Source organism: Pelodiscus sinensis, chromosome 9, assembly GCF_049634645.1.
Source record: "Pelodiscus sinensis isolate JC-2024 chromosome 9, ASM4963464v1, whole genome shotgun sequence".
NCBI lineage: Eukaryota > Metazoa > Chordata > Testudines > Trionychidae > Pelodiscus > Pelodiscus sinensis.
In genome coordinates this window covers 20,847,928-20,865,877 of record NC_134719.1, presented here as the reverse complement: position 1 = coordinate 20,865,877, position 17,950 = coordinate 20,847,928, and the positions used below count along the sequence as shown (strand labels likewise).

General features: G+C 41.9%; 1 protein-coding gene and 1 long non-coding RNA gene across 3 annotated transcripts in view; one reads left to right on the top strand and one right to left on the bottom strand.

Moving 5' to 3' along the window:
- Positions 1 to 15,794, top strand: part of LRRC40 (leucine rich repeat containing 40) — a 35,203-nt gene extending 19,409 nt beyond the window's left edge. Inside the window, exons 12-15 of one of the 2 annotated variants that reach the window (XM_006120240.2) lie at positions 2,827 to 2,937; positions 5,199 to 5,276; positions 10,918 to 11,103; positions 14,972 to 15,794. In XM_006120240.2, coding sequence (XP_006120302.2) covers positions 2,827 to 2,937; positions 5,199 to 5,276; positions 10,918 to 11,103; positions 14,972 to 15,077 — 481 coding nt within the window. In that variant the 3' untranslated portion in view covers positions 15,078 to 15,794. The remainder of the gene's footprint in view (positions 1 to 2,826; positions 2,938 to 5,198; positions 5,277 to 10,917; positions 11,104 to 14,971) is intronic. The other variant, XM_075936228.1, reaches the window with a different exon arrangement.
- LOC142830561 (uncharacterized) lies at positions 1,268 to 17,231 on the bottom strand. Its single transcript, XR_012905912.1, has 3 exons — positions 17,150 to 17,231; positions 16,868 to 16,960; positions 1,268 to 1,402 (listed from the first exon to the last, which is right to left on the bottom strand). It is a non-coding gene; the product is annotated as an uncharacterized LOC142830561 (long non-coding RNA).
- Positions 17,232 to 17,950: the final 719 nt, after the last annotated feature.

Genomic DNA, 17,950 nt, shown 5'->3' with positions numbered 1-17,950 from the left:
GTACCTTTTGTTAATGGTAGGTGAAAGAATCGTAGCTAGGAGAAGATATGGCCAAGTAGTACTTTCATTACACACATACAAGTGTGAGTGTGAGGGGGGGGATTGTTCTTGGTTTACTAAGTGTTGATACAAATGAGGAGATAATAAAAATACAGAACAACCCATTGACTAATGTGGTGAATCTGTAGGACCATAAATGGTTCACCTTTCCCTATCCAAAGAAATAATTAGTGTGGGTCCAGTACTTTGAGAGCTTGACAGCTCTGTGCTGTAAATGAGATACAATTTCTACAATAAGCACGTTCCACATTTTTCCCCTTCAGTAATTGTCTGACATCCTCTCCCAGCATGAAACCACTACAGTTTTTACCTCCAAAATCTGGCACTTTCTAATCTGGCAGCATCTGTGATCTGGCAGGACCATGGATGCTCCTGGAACAGAGATCCTGGGAGCCTAATGGCAGGAGAGCCTGGGGGCAGTGCAGGACAGGGGCTGGAGCCCCCCAGCAACTCTGGGAGCGCAGGGCTGGAGTCCCTGTGGCAACCCCCAAGAGTGTGGTGTTGGATTCCCGTGGCATCCCCCAGCTGTGCAGGGCCAGAGCCCCAGTCCCATGGCTGGTCCCGGTTGCTTGGAGCCGGAGCCCCAGCCCTGTGGTTGTTCCCAGCTGTGCAGGACAGGCCCCAGCCCCACAGTTGCTCCCGGTTGCTCGGGACTGAAGCCCCGCAGCAGGAGCCAGAATCTGTGCTGCCCAGGGAGCCAGCAGTAGCTGGGCAAGTAGCCCAGCTAGGTTGTGGGGGAGCTAGTGTGAGGGAGGAAGGGGAGGCAGGGTTCCCTGATAGGGCAACTTGCCAGCAGTGGGTGCTGAGCTTAGGGGATGGTGGCAGGAGACCCCTCCCGGGTCTGGCAGATTCTCTTGTTCGGGACCAGTCAGGTCCTGACGATGCCTAACCAGGGAGGTCCAATCTGTAGTACTGTAGCACTAGATATTATTAGTCTTCATTCTGCCTCAATGCAAGTCCATGAAAAGCATTGCAATAACTTCAGTGGGAGCAACACAGTCTTCTGTTTGTAAAGCATTTAAGAGTGTGCTGTACAAGATTAAAAAGGAAGACATGATCCCTGCCCCAAGGAACGTACAGACTGCAACATGAATTACTGTATTTTGTGGCCTCAAGAAAGAAGTGAGTTTTCAGGAGGGATTTGAATGTTGAACTTGATTCTGAACAGGGCAGTCAACCTCAGCTCTCCTATCTGGCCCAGTAGCTTTGTGGCTTACGCTAGAAGCCACAAGTCAGCACTGCCAAGCCACCATCCATGCAGTGAGGTAGAGATGAAGAATCAGAAAGAGAGTCCACCCAGGAGAAGGAAGAACCACAATCCCCACAATCCTGATTAGGGCATCTAGAAGATATAGTAAAATAAAAATGAATATTTAGTAAGAAGAATATCTATCCTAGTGTTTTGACAAGAAGAATTTATAAGCAGTACTACCTAGACACTAAAAAAGGTGAGCAAAATAACATGCAGCCTTCTGTGTGTCTGTTTCTTGCAGTTACACAGTACTTTGCATTCATACCACAGTTTTGATCTTGCAGTTCTTATTCAAACAAAACTTGTATTATCTTAATGGGAGTCTCACTTAAGTAGAAGCTGTAGGATTGAGTCCTGCATACATGCTTCTGGGAAAGGACCCTCTCTTCATATGTTTTTCCTAAAGCTGTACAATAAGGCTATGATCCTGACTGAAGTCCCTAATCAGCACTGTAATATAAGTATATAATAATCGTATATGTCTGCATGTCTCTTATAATGGACTAGGACTCCATTGTACTAGGCACTAACAAAAACAAATAAAACTGACAGGGACAGCCATTTTGTTCTATCTCCTGTATGAAAATCTCTCGTTAATGCAAGTGTATTCCTAGAATACTGTAGAAAAATCAGTTTATTAAACCAGTATTTGTGTCTATACGTAAACATCTCCATTTGCTTAGTCACTGTGTTAAAGACTGGGGGAGAAAGGTGTCAGTGCATGACATATATCGGGTGGGGAAGATGTTTTGGGTCAGAGGGCCCCGTTCCACAGAAAAATCGGTCAGGGACTGCACATAAGTGAGAAGGGGGGGGGGGGGGGGGAAAGCTCTTTGCTGACATGGCTTAAATGAATAGCTGCTTGACAGAAAGGAGTTTCAGGAGGCATGGAGAGATGAGTACTCTACATGTTAATTGCCTTCCTTAATCGGAGGGATTTCAAATAACTTCATGAACTTCCAAATTGTTTAGATGGGAGTATCTCAAAATTACCTCAGCACGCTACTTACCAGAGCAACAAATATTAGGTTCTCTGTAATTCACAGTAATCATACAATGAAACAGAAATGAAAGACTGGAGCAACATTGACATTAATTTCAACATTAAATAAGCTATTGCATTTCATTGTGGCTACTGAGAAGAGTGACTCCTTTGGTTCCTTTTACAGTATTTATAGTGTGGAAGTTAATGAAAGTCCAGTCTATTTTTGCCACAGTTTTTTGAAATGTTTTGTTTGCTGACTGCACTTTAATAGTAAAGCAGATGAGTGAGAGCAATCTTAGAAAGTTAACTTTGGGCATTTTTTGTTTGCATTTAAATTTAATCCTCAGTCAACTTTGATAAGTGCATCTCCCATTATTTTCTTCCTGCCAACATTGCTGTGAAATCCCACAGAAAATCCCCGACTTGTCAATGAAAGTTCCATTACAAGAAAGTTGTTTTTTTATAAATTACACAATTAAAAATAAGATGATGTACTCATGTAATAAAACTTTATTTTAATGGGTTGCAGGATCGTGGAGCTGAAAGAATCAGCCTGTGATGTCAATCTTGGCTTCAATAAACTCTCTTCGATTTCCTTGGAGCTCTGTGTACTTCATAAATTGACACATTTGGATATCAGGTGTGTGATCTTTGGCTGGCCTTCCTTTTAGAGTAATTTCTTTTCATGCCTTTTTAAGCTATCCATTTGGACAGCATAGCAGTATTCAAATCTTTAATTTTTGCTTCTGTGACAGTCGAACAATTGGCAGGCTTGAAGTTAAATTAGGGGTGGGCAATAATTTTTGCGGGTGGGGGCACACTTAATGAATTTTACTATGCAGTCATGGGCCGGCTTCACCCCCGGAAGGGGCGGGGCTGTGGATTAGCCTCTCTCCAGAGTACAGGCAGTCCCCGGGTTACATGGATCCGACTTGCATCGGATCCCTACTTATAAACGGGGTGAGGCAACCCTGCACTAGCTGCTTCCCCCCAGCAGACCAGGGAGATGCGAAGCTAGCGCCCCCCCCCCCCCCCCCCCCCCCCCCCCCCCCCCCCAGCAGACCAGGGAGACGTGGAGCGGCTTTTCTCAGCAGACCCCTCAGCTTGAGAATAAAGGACTGAGGGAAGTGAAGTGTGGGAGAATAAAACTGAGCTCTGGAGAAATGTTTGGCTAGAGTTTCCCCTACAATATGTACCAGTTCCGACTTACATACAAATTCAACTTAAGAACAAACCTACAGTCCCTATCTTGTACGTAACCCGGGGACTGCCTGTAGTCTGGGACTGGAGGCTTTGAATTAAAAACACAATAAAGGGCTCACAACTCCTGGCCCCATCGCTATTGCCTTGCCTAGCAGGCACCCAGGGTTGCTGCAGCTATTTAAAAGGTTCGTGGGTCCAGCCCCTACTGGGGTAGCGCTGTGACCATGAGCTGTGAGCCATTTAAATAGGATCCTGCTGCCTGAGCCACTGCCTGGAAATTCGGTGGCACAAGCAGCAGGATATGAATAGAAAGTGGCAAGATGCAGTCCATGGGCTGGATCAAACTGTTAGGAGGGCCAGATCGGCCCTCAGTCCACATCTTGTCCAGCCCTGAGTTAGATGATGATCAGGTGGCCTAGACCTAACCATTGAAAATTGATCAAGTAGAAAAGCCCTAAGTAAATAAGACATGATCTGGCAGAAATATACTGCCTCAGCAATGTAAAGGTTCTCATGGAGTTCAAATGACTTTGGAAAAAAAAAGTCTTAAAGGCATTTGTGATAGCAGTGCCAAACAGTTATGTAGTCTGAGAGTAATATAACCCTATTGTGCTGCAAAATTTCAGTGCGTGTACATTGGCAACTATATTTGTAGCGGCTTCAGTAACTTTCAGTAGGCTCTTTATTGTCATTCAAATGAATAGCTTTAATCTTCATAATTTTTCATAGTACGCAGGGTGTTCATTCAAGGTGGTGGAATTGTCACTGACACTTATTTCTAAGGTATAGTGCAAAATAAAACGTAGCCAGACGTGGCAGCTTGCATTGGCTTAGTTATATTAAAACAAGCTGCCTTAAATGTATATGCTGCTGAAAAGGGAGAAGTGGAAGGAAGTGTTAGGCTGCATGTTGTAGGGGTGGCTAAGACCAGATGAGGTGGATGATGGGGAGGGAACCAGGCAGAATGAGGGTAAATTGTTTGTTCTAAACCTGTTCAACATTTAATGACCCCCAGTTTTCAGTATTGGTCCTATTTACTTGAATACTGTATAAATCACGCAGTTGTCTCCTCAAACCTCCTTTTCATCTCATTTTAAGAAGCTCCTGAGAACCTTTTAAGAAAGAGGGTGGGTTGGGCAATGTCATTGTGTGTATGTTCTGTGTCAGAGATGGGGCTGGAGGATGCCAGCTCTTTGCAGCTTTGACTGAAATATTCTGAACTCTTACCTATGTGTTGATTTAGTCCATGAGCTGCTTGGATAGTCCTTTTGTATGACATACTGACCATTGTACAACGGTGGGTACGTGGCTATTTAAATGCTATTTTGAAATTATGATGGCGACTGATTACATTAAAGGTTTGATTTACTTAACTTCTAGTATTTATGGAGTAGGAATTATTGTCAAATGTATATTAAGGTGATGCTCTATTACAAAATGTTTGGGTATCTTTTTATGATAAAATCTGTTCTCCACTGACAGGCAAAAATCAAAATACTAAAGAAAACAATGATTTCAGTGCCTGTTGGCAACTGCTTGTGGTCTTGGCATATCCACAAGGCAGTTGACTGGTTTAGCATGGTGTTAGTAACATCAGTTCCAGGTCAGAATAGCAAATTTGCTTTCCTGAAAACCTTAATTAAAACCTTAAATGTGCTAAAAGTTAGTGAATGCCATTTTTCTTTGTTTACAATTCAGAAATAACTTTTTGACATCTTTACCTGAGGAAATGGAAGCACTGACAAGACTGCAAATAATAAATCTTTGCTTTAATAGGTAAGTCCCCTTGCCGATAGGCCTACTATACATATTCACATATAACCAGAATTAGGCAAAAACATCATGTGATAATCTGTGTTTGAATCAATGTGCATGGAAAATAGAAATGGCAATGCTTTCCCTTCCTGAATACTAAAAAGCCTGTTCATTTGAGGGTTCAGAATCTGGTAGTAATGTAGTTTTTTTTCCAAGTCACTAATGAGAACAGTTGAGAGTAATTTGTGGTGTTACCTCATGTCATTGCTTTTTCCTGTTCTCCCAGAATTAGTTAGCACCTTAAAAGTTCAAAGAATTCTTCAAATATGTTAACTAAGGAATAGGGCTGCACTGCATGGCTTTTATGTAAGCAGATGCAAGTGCTTTTTACTTCTATCTGCTGATAATTAACAGAAATATTCTGTCATTGATTAGGGATGTAAGCGACTAGTCAACTATTTGATAAGCAAAAGTTTATCAGCTAGTCGGTACACTAGTCGACTAGTCGCTTCCCTCCTTTGCTGCCTCTATAGAGGCAGCAAGGGGAGAGGGAAAGGAGAGGGTCCTGGAGGGAGCCGGCTTGAAAGCTGGTTCCTTGCAGCAATGTGGGAAGGGACAGGGGCGCAGTGGTGGCCAACTTTGAAATGTAAAAGAATCCCCAGTGGGGGCTTTTGTTAATTTCAAAGAGGAAGTACAGCATGTAGCCTGGGGTCAGCAGGGCTCCCTGCTGGCCCCAGTCTCCACGCAGTGCTTCAATCTTTGAAATACACAAGAGTCCCTACTGTACATTTCAAAGGCGGAATGCAATAGTTCTTATCGACTAATTGAATAGTCAATGGGATTTCCATCGACTATTCTATTAATTGAAATTTAACAATCCTATCATTGGTGATGGGAATGGAAGGGAGCACCTGAGAGGAAAAATACACTGTGTTTGTGACTTTTTTTTTTTAAAGGGCATTTATGGGTAACTTTGAGAGTTTTGTGCCAGTCACTGGCTTCTGTAATGGGCATTTCGTGTAAAATCCTGGCCTTACTGAAGTCAGTGGAAGTTTTGACTTTGACTTCAATAGGGCCAGAACTTTACACTTTGTATTTTACCAGTAACAAATGATTTCCAGATTTGAGCTATCTATCAAAGCCTTTCACTTTCTTGCCTAGTAATGATCTTTCATCTCCCAGTTTTAGTTAGCAGTGGGTAATGCTTTTAGGAAGGAATGACTGCATCTTGGTTTGGAGCAGGTATGAACATTGGCAACTGTTGCCAAGCAGAGCTTTTCAGGGCAACCTGCTTCTTATCAAAATGTTACCACAAGAACCTGCCTGTTTGTTGTCCGTTTGGCAGTAAACAATGTTTGAAACTACAGCTGATCCCCGAGTTACGAATGGTCGATTTACGACCATTCATACTTACGACCAAAGCTCCCATTAAGCGGTCGTAAAGGCGGTTCCCGAGTTACGAACGCGACCTGCATTTACAAATAGCACGGGTGCATGTAAATGAATGGGGTCCTACTTACGAACACTTTGAGTTATGACCAAGTGTTTGGTCCGTAATTCATTTGTAAGTTGGGTCCGGCTGTACAGATTTTGATTCTTCCCTTCCTTTCGCACAAAAATCACTTCAGGGGGCCCCACACAAGTGAGAAGGGGGGGAAAAAAAAAGGACACACAGTTCCGAACTGAGAGAGAGACATTCCCCTAGCACACCAGAGCAGTTGGGGTGTGGGAGAGGGCTGGAGTGCAGCTGTGGGGGGAGCCCTGAGCCCCTACTGTCCATTTCAAAGATTTTGATGCTTTCTTTTGCAGATGGCACTGCTCTGTGCTGGTTAGTTTCGTGTAATTGTCAGCCCATTTTAAAATAGGAGCCAGTTCTACAAGAAAATATTAATTGTCTCTTGTGTCTGATTCCAGGCTTTTTCATTGAAAGCATATATCAGTTTGCTTAAATGAATATGGAAGTCAGCACCTTGCTGGATTAGGCCCTCTGTGAACAGTGTGAATAGGGGAGCCTAAGGCCCAGAGGCTGCATCCAGCCCCCGGCTTGCCTGGATCTGGCCCCCGAGGCTCAGGGCTCCCCCCCCAGCTGCACTTTAACCCCCTCCCCCAACTGCTCTAGGGGAATGTCTCTTTCTCAGTTTGGGGGGGCACGTCCTTTTTTTTTTTTTTTTTTTTTTTCCTCTTCTCTTCTCACTTGTGTGCAGGCCTCTGTCCCACAGAAAAATCACTTCAGGGGGCTGCACACAAGTGAGAAGAGAAAGGGGAAAAAAAAGCAAAACCAAAAAGGGTTTCCCACTCTGGTCTGAAGGAACTTTCTTCAGTAGTCGATACCCAGTACTAGTGGTGGTTCATAAAGATGCTAGTTTTCTTTACCTATGCTGGTGCCATTTGAGGCCACACTTTGGGGTCAAAGCAGTTTACAAAGATGTGCAATGAGATTTGTAGGCATACACTTCTGCATCTACCAGATAGTGCTTTTTCCCCCCCAAATAACTTATTGCTGCAGCAAATGGCTGTTTCTTGCAGGGATCAATATATGTCCCTGGTTCCGGGGACACAATTGTTATTTAGTAATAAGCAGATATAGGTAGATTAAAAACTGCAATTTAAAAAGATTCTGAATCATATTTATTCTCAAATTCCCATCTAATTTTTGATGCTGCAAAGAATGGCAGGCTTCTCATGCCTTCCTTCACGAGTGATTCTTTCCTCCAGGAATCCCAGTAATATATATGGTGAAAACCAGCATGGCTGTCTCCATTGCTCCAATCCAGCCTGCTGCTGCCTCCCAAAATCTGTGCCTAAAGATTTTAAAAAACAGAGTATTTCTCTCTCTCTCTTAAAACATTTCTCTTGCTCTGGCTACCCTTGCTGTAGTGAGACACTTGAAAATGTTGCCACTGAGAACGCAAAATAAAAATGAGTGGGATGAGAGACACTCCCCCCACACACTCAAACCCATAGTGAATTCAGATTAGATCTGTAACATCTCAGTGTTTTCCAGAGAGAAAAAAAAAATGAACTGTGGAGTAGAAGTAATTTTCCTTTTACTAAGCCAATCAAGACACATTTTGTTTAATAAAGGATTATTTTAATTGCTATTTTTTAAAAATGACTAAGTGAAGATTTGTTTTGTTTTTAAGCAGTATTGAAGGTTCTTCCTTTATTATTATTTAAAAGGAAAACACTCTTTTTGGAACCAAATCTTGCCTTTGCTTTAATTAATGAAAACAAGCTGTGAAAATGGTAGGGTGATTTAGTTTTTTCAAATCACTGGGTGCTATGCATTTTGCTAGAAATACAGCTGTTGGTATTTAGTAGAATCTATAAATAGTTTTCAAATAAGTATTTCTGAAACATTTTTAAATTGTATGGTGCAGAAGATCCATCCCTAGGGTTTCAGAGCTGCCTTAGTCAGCTGTCACCTTAAGGGAGAAGTGGGTGGATAAAATGATGGAAGATTACAAGTAATGAAGCTTCTACTTAATTTCTTTGTTCCATAGATCATCAACATGGTGTCTATAAATGCAAAATAAAAAATAGTCATAACTGTGGTAGGATTTGGGGTGAGGGTTAATATCTGAGGCTATGTCTAGACTACACCGATCTATCAGAAAAAGGTATGCAGATTGCCAGGACTTGCTGAGCAGCGGCGAGCCCCACTCGCCAGCTGCGCGGTTCTGCGTTCTGCACATGCACAGATCGTTCTGCGCCTGCTCTTCCGGGGTGTAATCTTGTTGAGCCCTGCAGATTGCAGTCCGCAATTGGCGTACCTTTTTCCAATAGTTTTTTCGGAAGAGGCTTTTCTGAAATTTGGCCTGTCTACACTGGGCCAAATTTTGGAAAATCCTCTTCTTTTGGAAGAGCCCTTCTTCCTTGTGGAAGGAGGAAGACCGGGCTTCTGAAAGAGTGTATTTGCTCTTCCACAAAAAAAAAAGCAGAAGATCAGATGCGTTCCCTGGATGCAGCGGAGTTTTTTAGGTGTCCCGGAAAACCCCGCAGTGTAGACATAGCCATAGTGACAATTTTTAATGGGTATAAAAAAACAAGCAGGATTAAGCTTGGAGGGAATGTAATGAATGAGTTTACAAGAACTATTCGCTTAGACCAGTGGTCTCCAACCTTTTTACACCCAAGATCACTTTTTAAATCTCAGAACAGGTGAAGATCTACAGCCCCGCCCCTTCCTTGGAGCCCCGCCCTCTCTATTCTCCTCCTGTCCATCACTTGCTATCCCCAGCCCTTACTTACACTCTCTGATAAACAGTTTATTTTTAAATTATGCGATATATAAAATTAAAATCATGTGTTTATAGTTATGAAATAAATGGTCTGTTTTTTATTCATGCTATTTAAATCTAAAATGAAGCATTTATAATTATACATTTTGTGGGGATAGAGTTCTGTGGGTGGGGGCAGGGGAGAGGGAACAGGGTGCTGGGAGGGCAGAGTACAGGGTTCTGCAGCAGGAGACAGAGTGCCAGTAGGGACAGAGTTCAGGGAGTGGGGATGGAAATGGGGACAGTTCTGTAGCTGAGGAGTGGGGTTTAGGGAGCAGGGAGTGCAGACAGGGGGCGGGGTGCCAGTGGCAGCAGAGAGTCCCTTGCATCTGCCGCCTCCCAGGATTCTCCCCCTGCCCCTGAGGGAAGCCTCCTCTGGGCCCAACTCCTCCCTCCCCAGGGCCAAACCCCCTCTCCCATGGCGGGGCCAAACCCCCGCGGGTGCCTGCCCCGGGGCCAAACCCCCCTCCCACAGTGCAGCCCGGCCCGGCCAACCCTTCCCCTCCTGCAGCGCAGCCAACCCCCGCAGGCGCCTGCCCTGGAGCCAAACCCCCCTCCCGCGGTGCGGCCTGGCCAAACCAGCCCCCTCCCTTTCTCCTCCCCCTCGCAGCGGGGCCAACCCCCCGCAAGCGCCTTCCATGGGACCAGGCCACTTCTCCCGCCGCGTGGGCAAACCCCTGTGGGAGCCTCCCCAGGCCAAACCCCGGGGCCGACCCCTGCTCCCGTGGTGCAGGGAAATTCCTGCACTCAACTCAACCCTCCCAGAGAAGCCGCTGGACTCCTCTTCTGGAGCCAACACCCCCACCCCTAGCACGTGACAGAGCTGTGGGAGGGGAGCAGCCTGCGCACTTCCAGAGCCCGTGGAAGTGACGCAGGCTTCACCCAGGGCTTCCTTCCACCCCACGGAAAGCCAGCACTACACTAGAGGTAGATAGTGGGGCTTCTCGGGGGTGGGGCGAAAATGTGGGGTGGGAGTGCCCGAACGCCCCGCGAGCGAATGGTCGAGGCCTCGCGATCGACCAGTTGATCGCGATCAACTGGTTGGTGACCATGGGCTTAGACTATTGGAGGAATATATCCAGCTGACATCACCGCAACCCTCAGTTTTACAAAATGAGTGCTGCTTGTCTTTTATTCTGTTAACATAAGCATTGAGCAGACGCCATACAAATTACATTCTACTTTTCTGTTTGTGAACTAGGCTAATCAATATTATTTATATCCTCCCAAAAATGGATATTGTTAGGAAGTTATTATCATTATTAGTCAAACTCACTTATTCAGTATCTAGTTTTTCACCTCACTATTAGCTATTTTATTACTTGTTTTGTATGTCTGTCTTTCTGATTTGATTCCTTAAATGAATTTTTCATTTTTGGTAGGTTTAAAATATTTCCAAACATTCTTTATCGCATCCCAACACTTGAAACTATCCTGCTCAGTAACAATTTGGTTGGATCCATAGACCCTCTGCAAATAAGGAAAATGGACAGACTTGGCACCTTAGATCTTCAGAATAATGACCTTCTTCAAGTGCCACCAGAACTTGGAAACTGTATAACTCTTAGGTGACTTATCGTACTATATAGTTTAAAAATGTGTGTCTGTCTGTCCATCTGTGAGTCTGTTTGTTCAAGAACTTCTGAACGGAAAGAGCTAGGATTACCAAATTTGGTATGCAGTTCATGGGTGCCATTTTGAGAGACTGGCGGGGGGCCAAACAGCTGTTTGTACTGGGATGTGACTTACTTTTCTTCCCATTCCCCTGATGGTGAGGAAGCAAGGGGAAAGTACTTGGATTCCGTGTATGCTTCTCACTCCTGGCTGGTGAAGGGAGGGGGCAAAAGAGTAATTCATGGAATCCAAGTTCTTTCCCCCACTCACGTATCATCAGGGGAATGGGAAGAAAAGCAATCTACATCTCAGTATGCACAGCTGCTGCTCCCCCTGCTCTCCCAAAATGGCAACCTGGATGCAGCTTCTTCTCATAATTTAAACCAAGGTAAGGGTTTGGTTCTGCCAAGATAGTGGGATGTGCCTGGAATTCAATTGTTTTTCATAAAATGGAAAGGGAGGGGATCTTGTAGGAGGGAGTTACACTGTAGAATGACCACAGCGGGACAGCAAGGGGCCACAGATGGGGACCAGGACAGCTATAATCCCATTGGGCCAGCAGGGCCCGGGGTGGAAAAAGGGACCACTACATATTTCTGAGAGTTTGTGTATGTGTGTTCCTCAGCTGAGGGACATGCACCCCTCCCCTAGTTGTGCATACTGCAACTGCAGTAGCCATGGACAGGTGCTTTTCACCTGGTCCTAAGCTGCTATGGTGAGAGAAGGCTGGGGTTGTTCTGTCTCTTTAGGGCAGCTTGCATACTGACCTCCTTATTCCCAGCCCCATTCCAGAACAATGATTTAAATGAAGAACAAAACTTATTTGAGTTAAGGACCTGAGCAATGCTGGTAAATCTTCTAGTTGCTTTATACTAAAGCACATCTTGGTTTTGATAACTGTTCTGTAGACCTTTTTGTAATCATAAGGAAAATGATAGAGTAACAGTGTACTTGTGTGTTGCTCAAGATTCATAAAATGCCAGATGTCTACAAAGCAGCTGCAATCTTCTACATAGTTTCCCAAGACTAGTTGAGAATAAAGGAAATTTTTGGTTCATTATTTTATTTATCTATTTACTAAATAGAAACCGTAACATAAACATTCTGTTCAGCACTAAAGGCTAGCTTATTTTACATAGGGGATACCTGAATGTGGAGTTTGGCCTTGGGCATCAAACTTGAGAGTCCAACTTAAATAAACCTACAACAGTAGGAAAATTTTGAATTAAGCTTCTGGTCTGCTCTTAACTTGCTTTATCATTACTTATTTCAAGGATTGTTCATAACGGAAGGTTGTCTTCAGTCTCTTGTATTGTGCTCCATTTATTGACATTTTTCACATAGCTATTAATCATTTAACAAAGGATGCGCTAAGATTCTATATTAGGATTGGTATTTAATGTATTGATCATGAAGGGGGGGGGAGGTGAGTAAAGTGACATCGTTTGCAATGGGCACAGTATTTATGATAAATGACTGAAAAAGCCAATGAATTAATTCATTCATAAAAAAGTTAATGGGCGTTACTATGGCAGATGAATACAGTGTTCACATCTTCATGATAATCCACACTGGAAGAAATAATTGAACTCCTTAGCTACATTGATAGGTCCTACATAACTTTGGATATTCACGAGAGTATAGTTGTGTAAGCTCCATGAATATATCTACTCGGTGGGCTTCAACAGTGTTTACATAGGAAAAAAAGCAAAATGTTAGGGTGCATAAATAATGCAATAGAAAATAACTCTGAAAAACTGTCTGGTCACTTTATAAATTAATTTTAGATCCTCACCTGTTCAGTCCTGTTTGCTTTGTTTCAGTGTTTATGCAAAAGCCGAGTGGTTCAGGGATGGGAACTGCAAATTATTAGAGGCATAACAAGACTTCCTCATGAGGATAGAATGAAAGGTTTGGAATTGTTCTGGGTTAGAGAAGAGGGTGGTTTTTTTTAAGTAAAAAATTATTGTTATGGAGAAGGTGCACAACTATTTATAATTTTTTTTCCATACTACAAGATTGGGGAAGGGTTGATGAGGAAGTTAACATTTAAATTGCTAAAAGGAAATGTGTGTATAGACTAGTGCTGGTCAGTAATGTTTCTACAAAACAGTTTTTGTCAGAAAATGCCAATTAGCTGAAAAACTTTTTAGTTTCATGGGAAAGGATGGTTTTAGTGAAATTTTCATTGGGAAGATTTCTTAGGCCCAAGTAATGGGAAGCAAGAAAGTGAGACTGAGAGGCCAGTGTTTAGAACACTCATCTGGGATGGAGAGCACATGCCAGATTGTGGGAGACCTTGTGTCTCCTCAATGCCAGGTGAGTGCAGAAGCTCCCTTGTCAGTAGGTAACAATTGTAAAAATATAAACTCTCACGCTTCAGGGAATAATTCCACTCTTAAATGAAAGAGTTTGGATAGAATCTTGCCTTCGGGGTTGGTCATTTCATCACTGTGTTGTTAATGTTGTTGACAAAGACAAGATACTAGACTAAATGGATTACTGGTCTGGCAATTGCTGTGTTCCTTGCAATTCACTAAATTTAATTTTTAAATTTAAAGTTTTGAAGTCACATAGGGACAAATAACTTTGTCAGACTGAAGAGCAGTCACGAACACTGGCTTTACCAATATCAACCAGTTTTGTGAATGAAATGGAAGTCTCAAGAGGACAAATAGCTTGTTTGCCAAGTTGTAGTTGAACATAGTTTAAAATAGTCAGTTTTTGAACCCTGGCACTGCTTTTTCCAAAGAAATAGCGGCAGTTGTTCTTTTACTGTAGTAGCATAAGTGAAGACCACCTGCTAAACCACTGATTTAGCTTGAGAAGAGGTACTAAGTCACCCTGCCACAGTTACCACCTGTCAAGTTAACTGGCAAGGGCTGGTTAACTGGGAAGCATACAGATAAGCCTCATGGTTAACCGGTAAGCATTTAACACCCCTACTTGAGGGGAACGTACGGGAATGTGCTCTAGTGACAGGACTTAAAGGATAAGTGACTAGTGTTTATCTGAGGGTATGTCTACACTGCCACCCTAGTTCGAACTAGGGTGCCTAATGTAGGCATTCGAAGTTGCAAATGAAGCCCGGGATTTAAATATCCCAGGCTTCATTTGCATCTTGCCGGGTGCCGCCATTTTTAAATCCCCGTTAGTGCGGACTCCGTGCCCGCGGCTACACGCGGCACGGAGTAGGTAGTTCGAATTAGCCTCTCTAATTCGAACTACCGTTACTCCTCGTGTAACGAGGTGTACCGGTAGTTCGAATTAGAGAGCCTAATTCGAACTACCTACTCCGTGCCGCGTGTAGTCGCGGGCACGGAGTTCGCACTAATGGGGATTTAAAAATGGCGGCGCCCAGCAAGATGCAAATGAAGCCCGGGATATTTAAATCCCAGGCTTCATTTGCAACTTCGAATGCCTACATTAGCCACCCTAGTTCGAACTAGGGTGGCAGTGTAGACAATACCCAGAGAGTACATTCATAACAACTGAGTAGGGGAAAGGCAACATTGCTGTTTGCCAGTTGCTGAGTGCTACAACTAGTTATTCCTACTGATTTTCCCCCACTCTGTCCAGTGGCCAGGGGTTTTACTTTATTTTATATATACATAAAACTGTCTGTCACTACATATTTGTTGGCATGTTATTAGCACTTGAATTAGGCCAATATGTAATAGTAATATTACATTACATATCTCTGGTACTCTATTTTAGCTTTAGGTGGGATTATTTTTCCTAAAGAGTCATAAGTGTGCAAGTTGTATGAATGTGCTGGCACAAGCACTCTCAGTAATAATTTTTATTTCTGTACTTCTCCAGGACACTTCTGCTAGAAGGAAATCCATTCCGCACTCCTCGAGCAGCCATTTTGGCAAAAGGAACAGCCGCTGTTCTAGAATACCTAAGAAGTCGAATTCCCACTTGATAAGAATATGCTTATTCTTTTGTTAGGCTTATGGATCAAAGTACAAGCAAGAATTTTTGCCATCAGAAAGCCAAAGGCTGTACACCATTCAAACTGAGTTCCTGCCAGTTTGTGAACTGTTGATTAAGCTGGCTGTGAACTTTTATAATGCTGCATTTACTTGGCATGTTTGAAAAAGCAAATGCCCATCCATGGAATCTCAGATATTCTTCCAGAGTTGCACAGATCAACATTTCAATTGAAAGTGCTATTGTTGTTTGTAATGCAGTGATTTCATTAGATACTACCACTAAGAATGAGAATTTTTGTCTACAATTCAATGTTTTTAAAAACCTGAATTAATTTTAAGGAATAAAAATTGCATAAAATTTAAAAAGTAAACCTTCTGATTTTCTTAGGTTTATATTGTACATAGCTGTTGAACCACAAATGCTTTACAGCAGGTGACCTTTAATCAAATAGGTAAGTGTTTCACACTGTTTACCATTATCATTATAGCGTTGCTATGTAATTCAAAGTTTCAGGCATTCAACAGTAGGCAAAGATACAGTATGAACTGTACTACAAAAGGTATGAAGAATGTATTTACAATAAAAAATGATTGAATTATACTTGTTTTCCTAGTAATGAATAAATGTTTCCTGTTGGTGTGGACCATTACCTTTGTTTAGTTTAATATACCACCATCAAAATCTCTAGCCCAGTAACTTTTATATATGCATGTTAAATTACATACAAATGTGATTATTCATCCTTGAAATAACATAATATGCATATGATAAATGTGAAGAGGGAAGAGTGTATTAGAAGTGAACTGCAATGCAAATGTTTATACAGTGCTCTTTACTAGGTTTTTACATGCAACAAATTGTAGCCAAACAAAATTGATCCCATGGTGGTTTGCATTAACTGTTGTTCTTTGAACACTTCCAAATTGTATTGAACACTGTAAGCTGCCCGATTTCTAAGGCCATATTTTTCAGGGAATTCACTTTGGTCTGGAGGTCGGATGGCTCTTAATTCTTACAGACTAAACTACATAACTTACATTAGGAATGGGTGAACATCTCTACCTACCTTTGGCTTGCAAAAATAATTTTTCTGAGCCTTTTTCTTCTAATTGTAACCCATTTCCCCTCCTGTCTCTGCACTTGAATTTAAAAGGAGGTCTTGTAGCTAAAGAGAATCCTGTGCTAATTATTAGGCATAGAAAAGCCACCTCTCTCCCACATTCACCCTCCTCATGCCAGTAGAAGACAACCAAAGAGCACATCCTGTGGATATTATATATGGTGTGTATAAACTATGCTTTCATTCAACACATTGGACCCATCTCTTCTATGCCACATCAAAACTAAATACTATTCCCATTAAACTTTTAAATCAATGATGGCTGAGTGGGTCCAAAATTAAGACAAAATAAATCTGTCCGTCCCTAATGTTTTAAATTGAATGAGCACCTTTCCTCATAAACAATTACAACACGCTATACATGCAGCAGTGCTGAAATGCTGGAGAGAGAGGACAGCAAACATCTGGTACATAGCACTGGCTTGCAATAGGAGAGGAGAAGGAGGTTGGGCATTGAGCAGGTAAGTTAGTTTTAAGACCTTATCACAATCAGCCCTCTGCCCGCCCCCACAAAAAACCATAACAATAAATGGCATTGTATCTATGTAGGAAAGATAATGGTTGAAGGTCAAAGTTGCCACATTTGTATTTGAATGAATGGTAGGCACCCAGTATTCTACAGCTGTTTCAAGTCTAACATTTAAATTGAGACACTTAACACTGAGCTGTCTTCATACAAAGCACATTCTGTATAGACACTGAATTCTAGATATGCAGGTGCGGTAGCTTTTCTTCAGACAGTTGCAATAATTCTACAGTAGAATTTCACAGTTATGAACATCTTGGAAATGGAGATTGTGCATAATTGAAATATTCATAACTCTGAACAAAACATTATGGTTCTTTCAAAAGTTTATAACTAATCATTGATTTAATACTGCTTTGAAACTTTATAGAAGAAAAATGCTGTTAAATGAAAAAAGCACAAGCATTTTCTTTACCCTGTCAATCTTTTTCAAAAATTTTCCTTAATTTTGGTAATAGTTTACATTTTAACACAGTATTGTACTGTATTTATTTGCTTTCTGTGTTGTGTTGTGCTGCTTTGCATAGTTCCGGTTCCATATGAGGTAGTGGTTGATGGGTAGCTCATAACTCTGAGGTTCTACTGTATTATGCCTCACAGAAGAATACTCAAACAGATGTTGTATGAGGGGAGTAAAAGGCATGGGTTTGGTTTTTTTATTTTTTATTCTGAAAATTTTAAACTAACTACAGCAATTAAAACTAATGGCAGACTCTCAACCATTATTCACTAAATATATCGCCTGTATTTAGTGAAACTTTTGATAGCTTCATTATCTTCACTAGTTTGCCTTATTAAATCAAACAGCATATTAAACAACAGTTTAAAAGGGACTAGACAGAGATCAACAGCTCTTCCTAGAAGCCACAGGACACAGCAGTAAAATTAATGATTTTTTGATAACTGATATCCCTTCTTATAACAAAAGATGACAAAAATATGACAAAAATAGTTACAATAAGGTGACATTTTTATTATTTGTACAATAAAGAGACTTTTTTAAATGTTATTCAAAACACTTTTTAAATACTGAAAAAGTTGGTACACCAAAGCCGAAAAATGGCTCTGCTATACACTGCACAGCATTGTTTTAGTCCCTGTATTTTTTTTATGTACAGAAAGCATCTGCAAAATGCATTCTAAACACAATATGCACCTTACCAATTAGTGTCAATACATAAAATAAAACTGGAAGGATACAACTTGCATGTGCAAA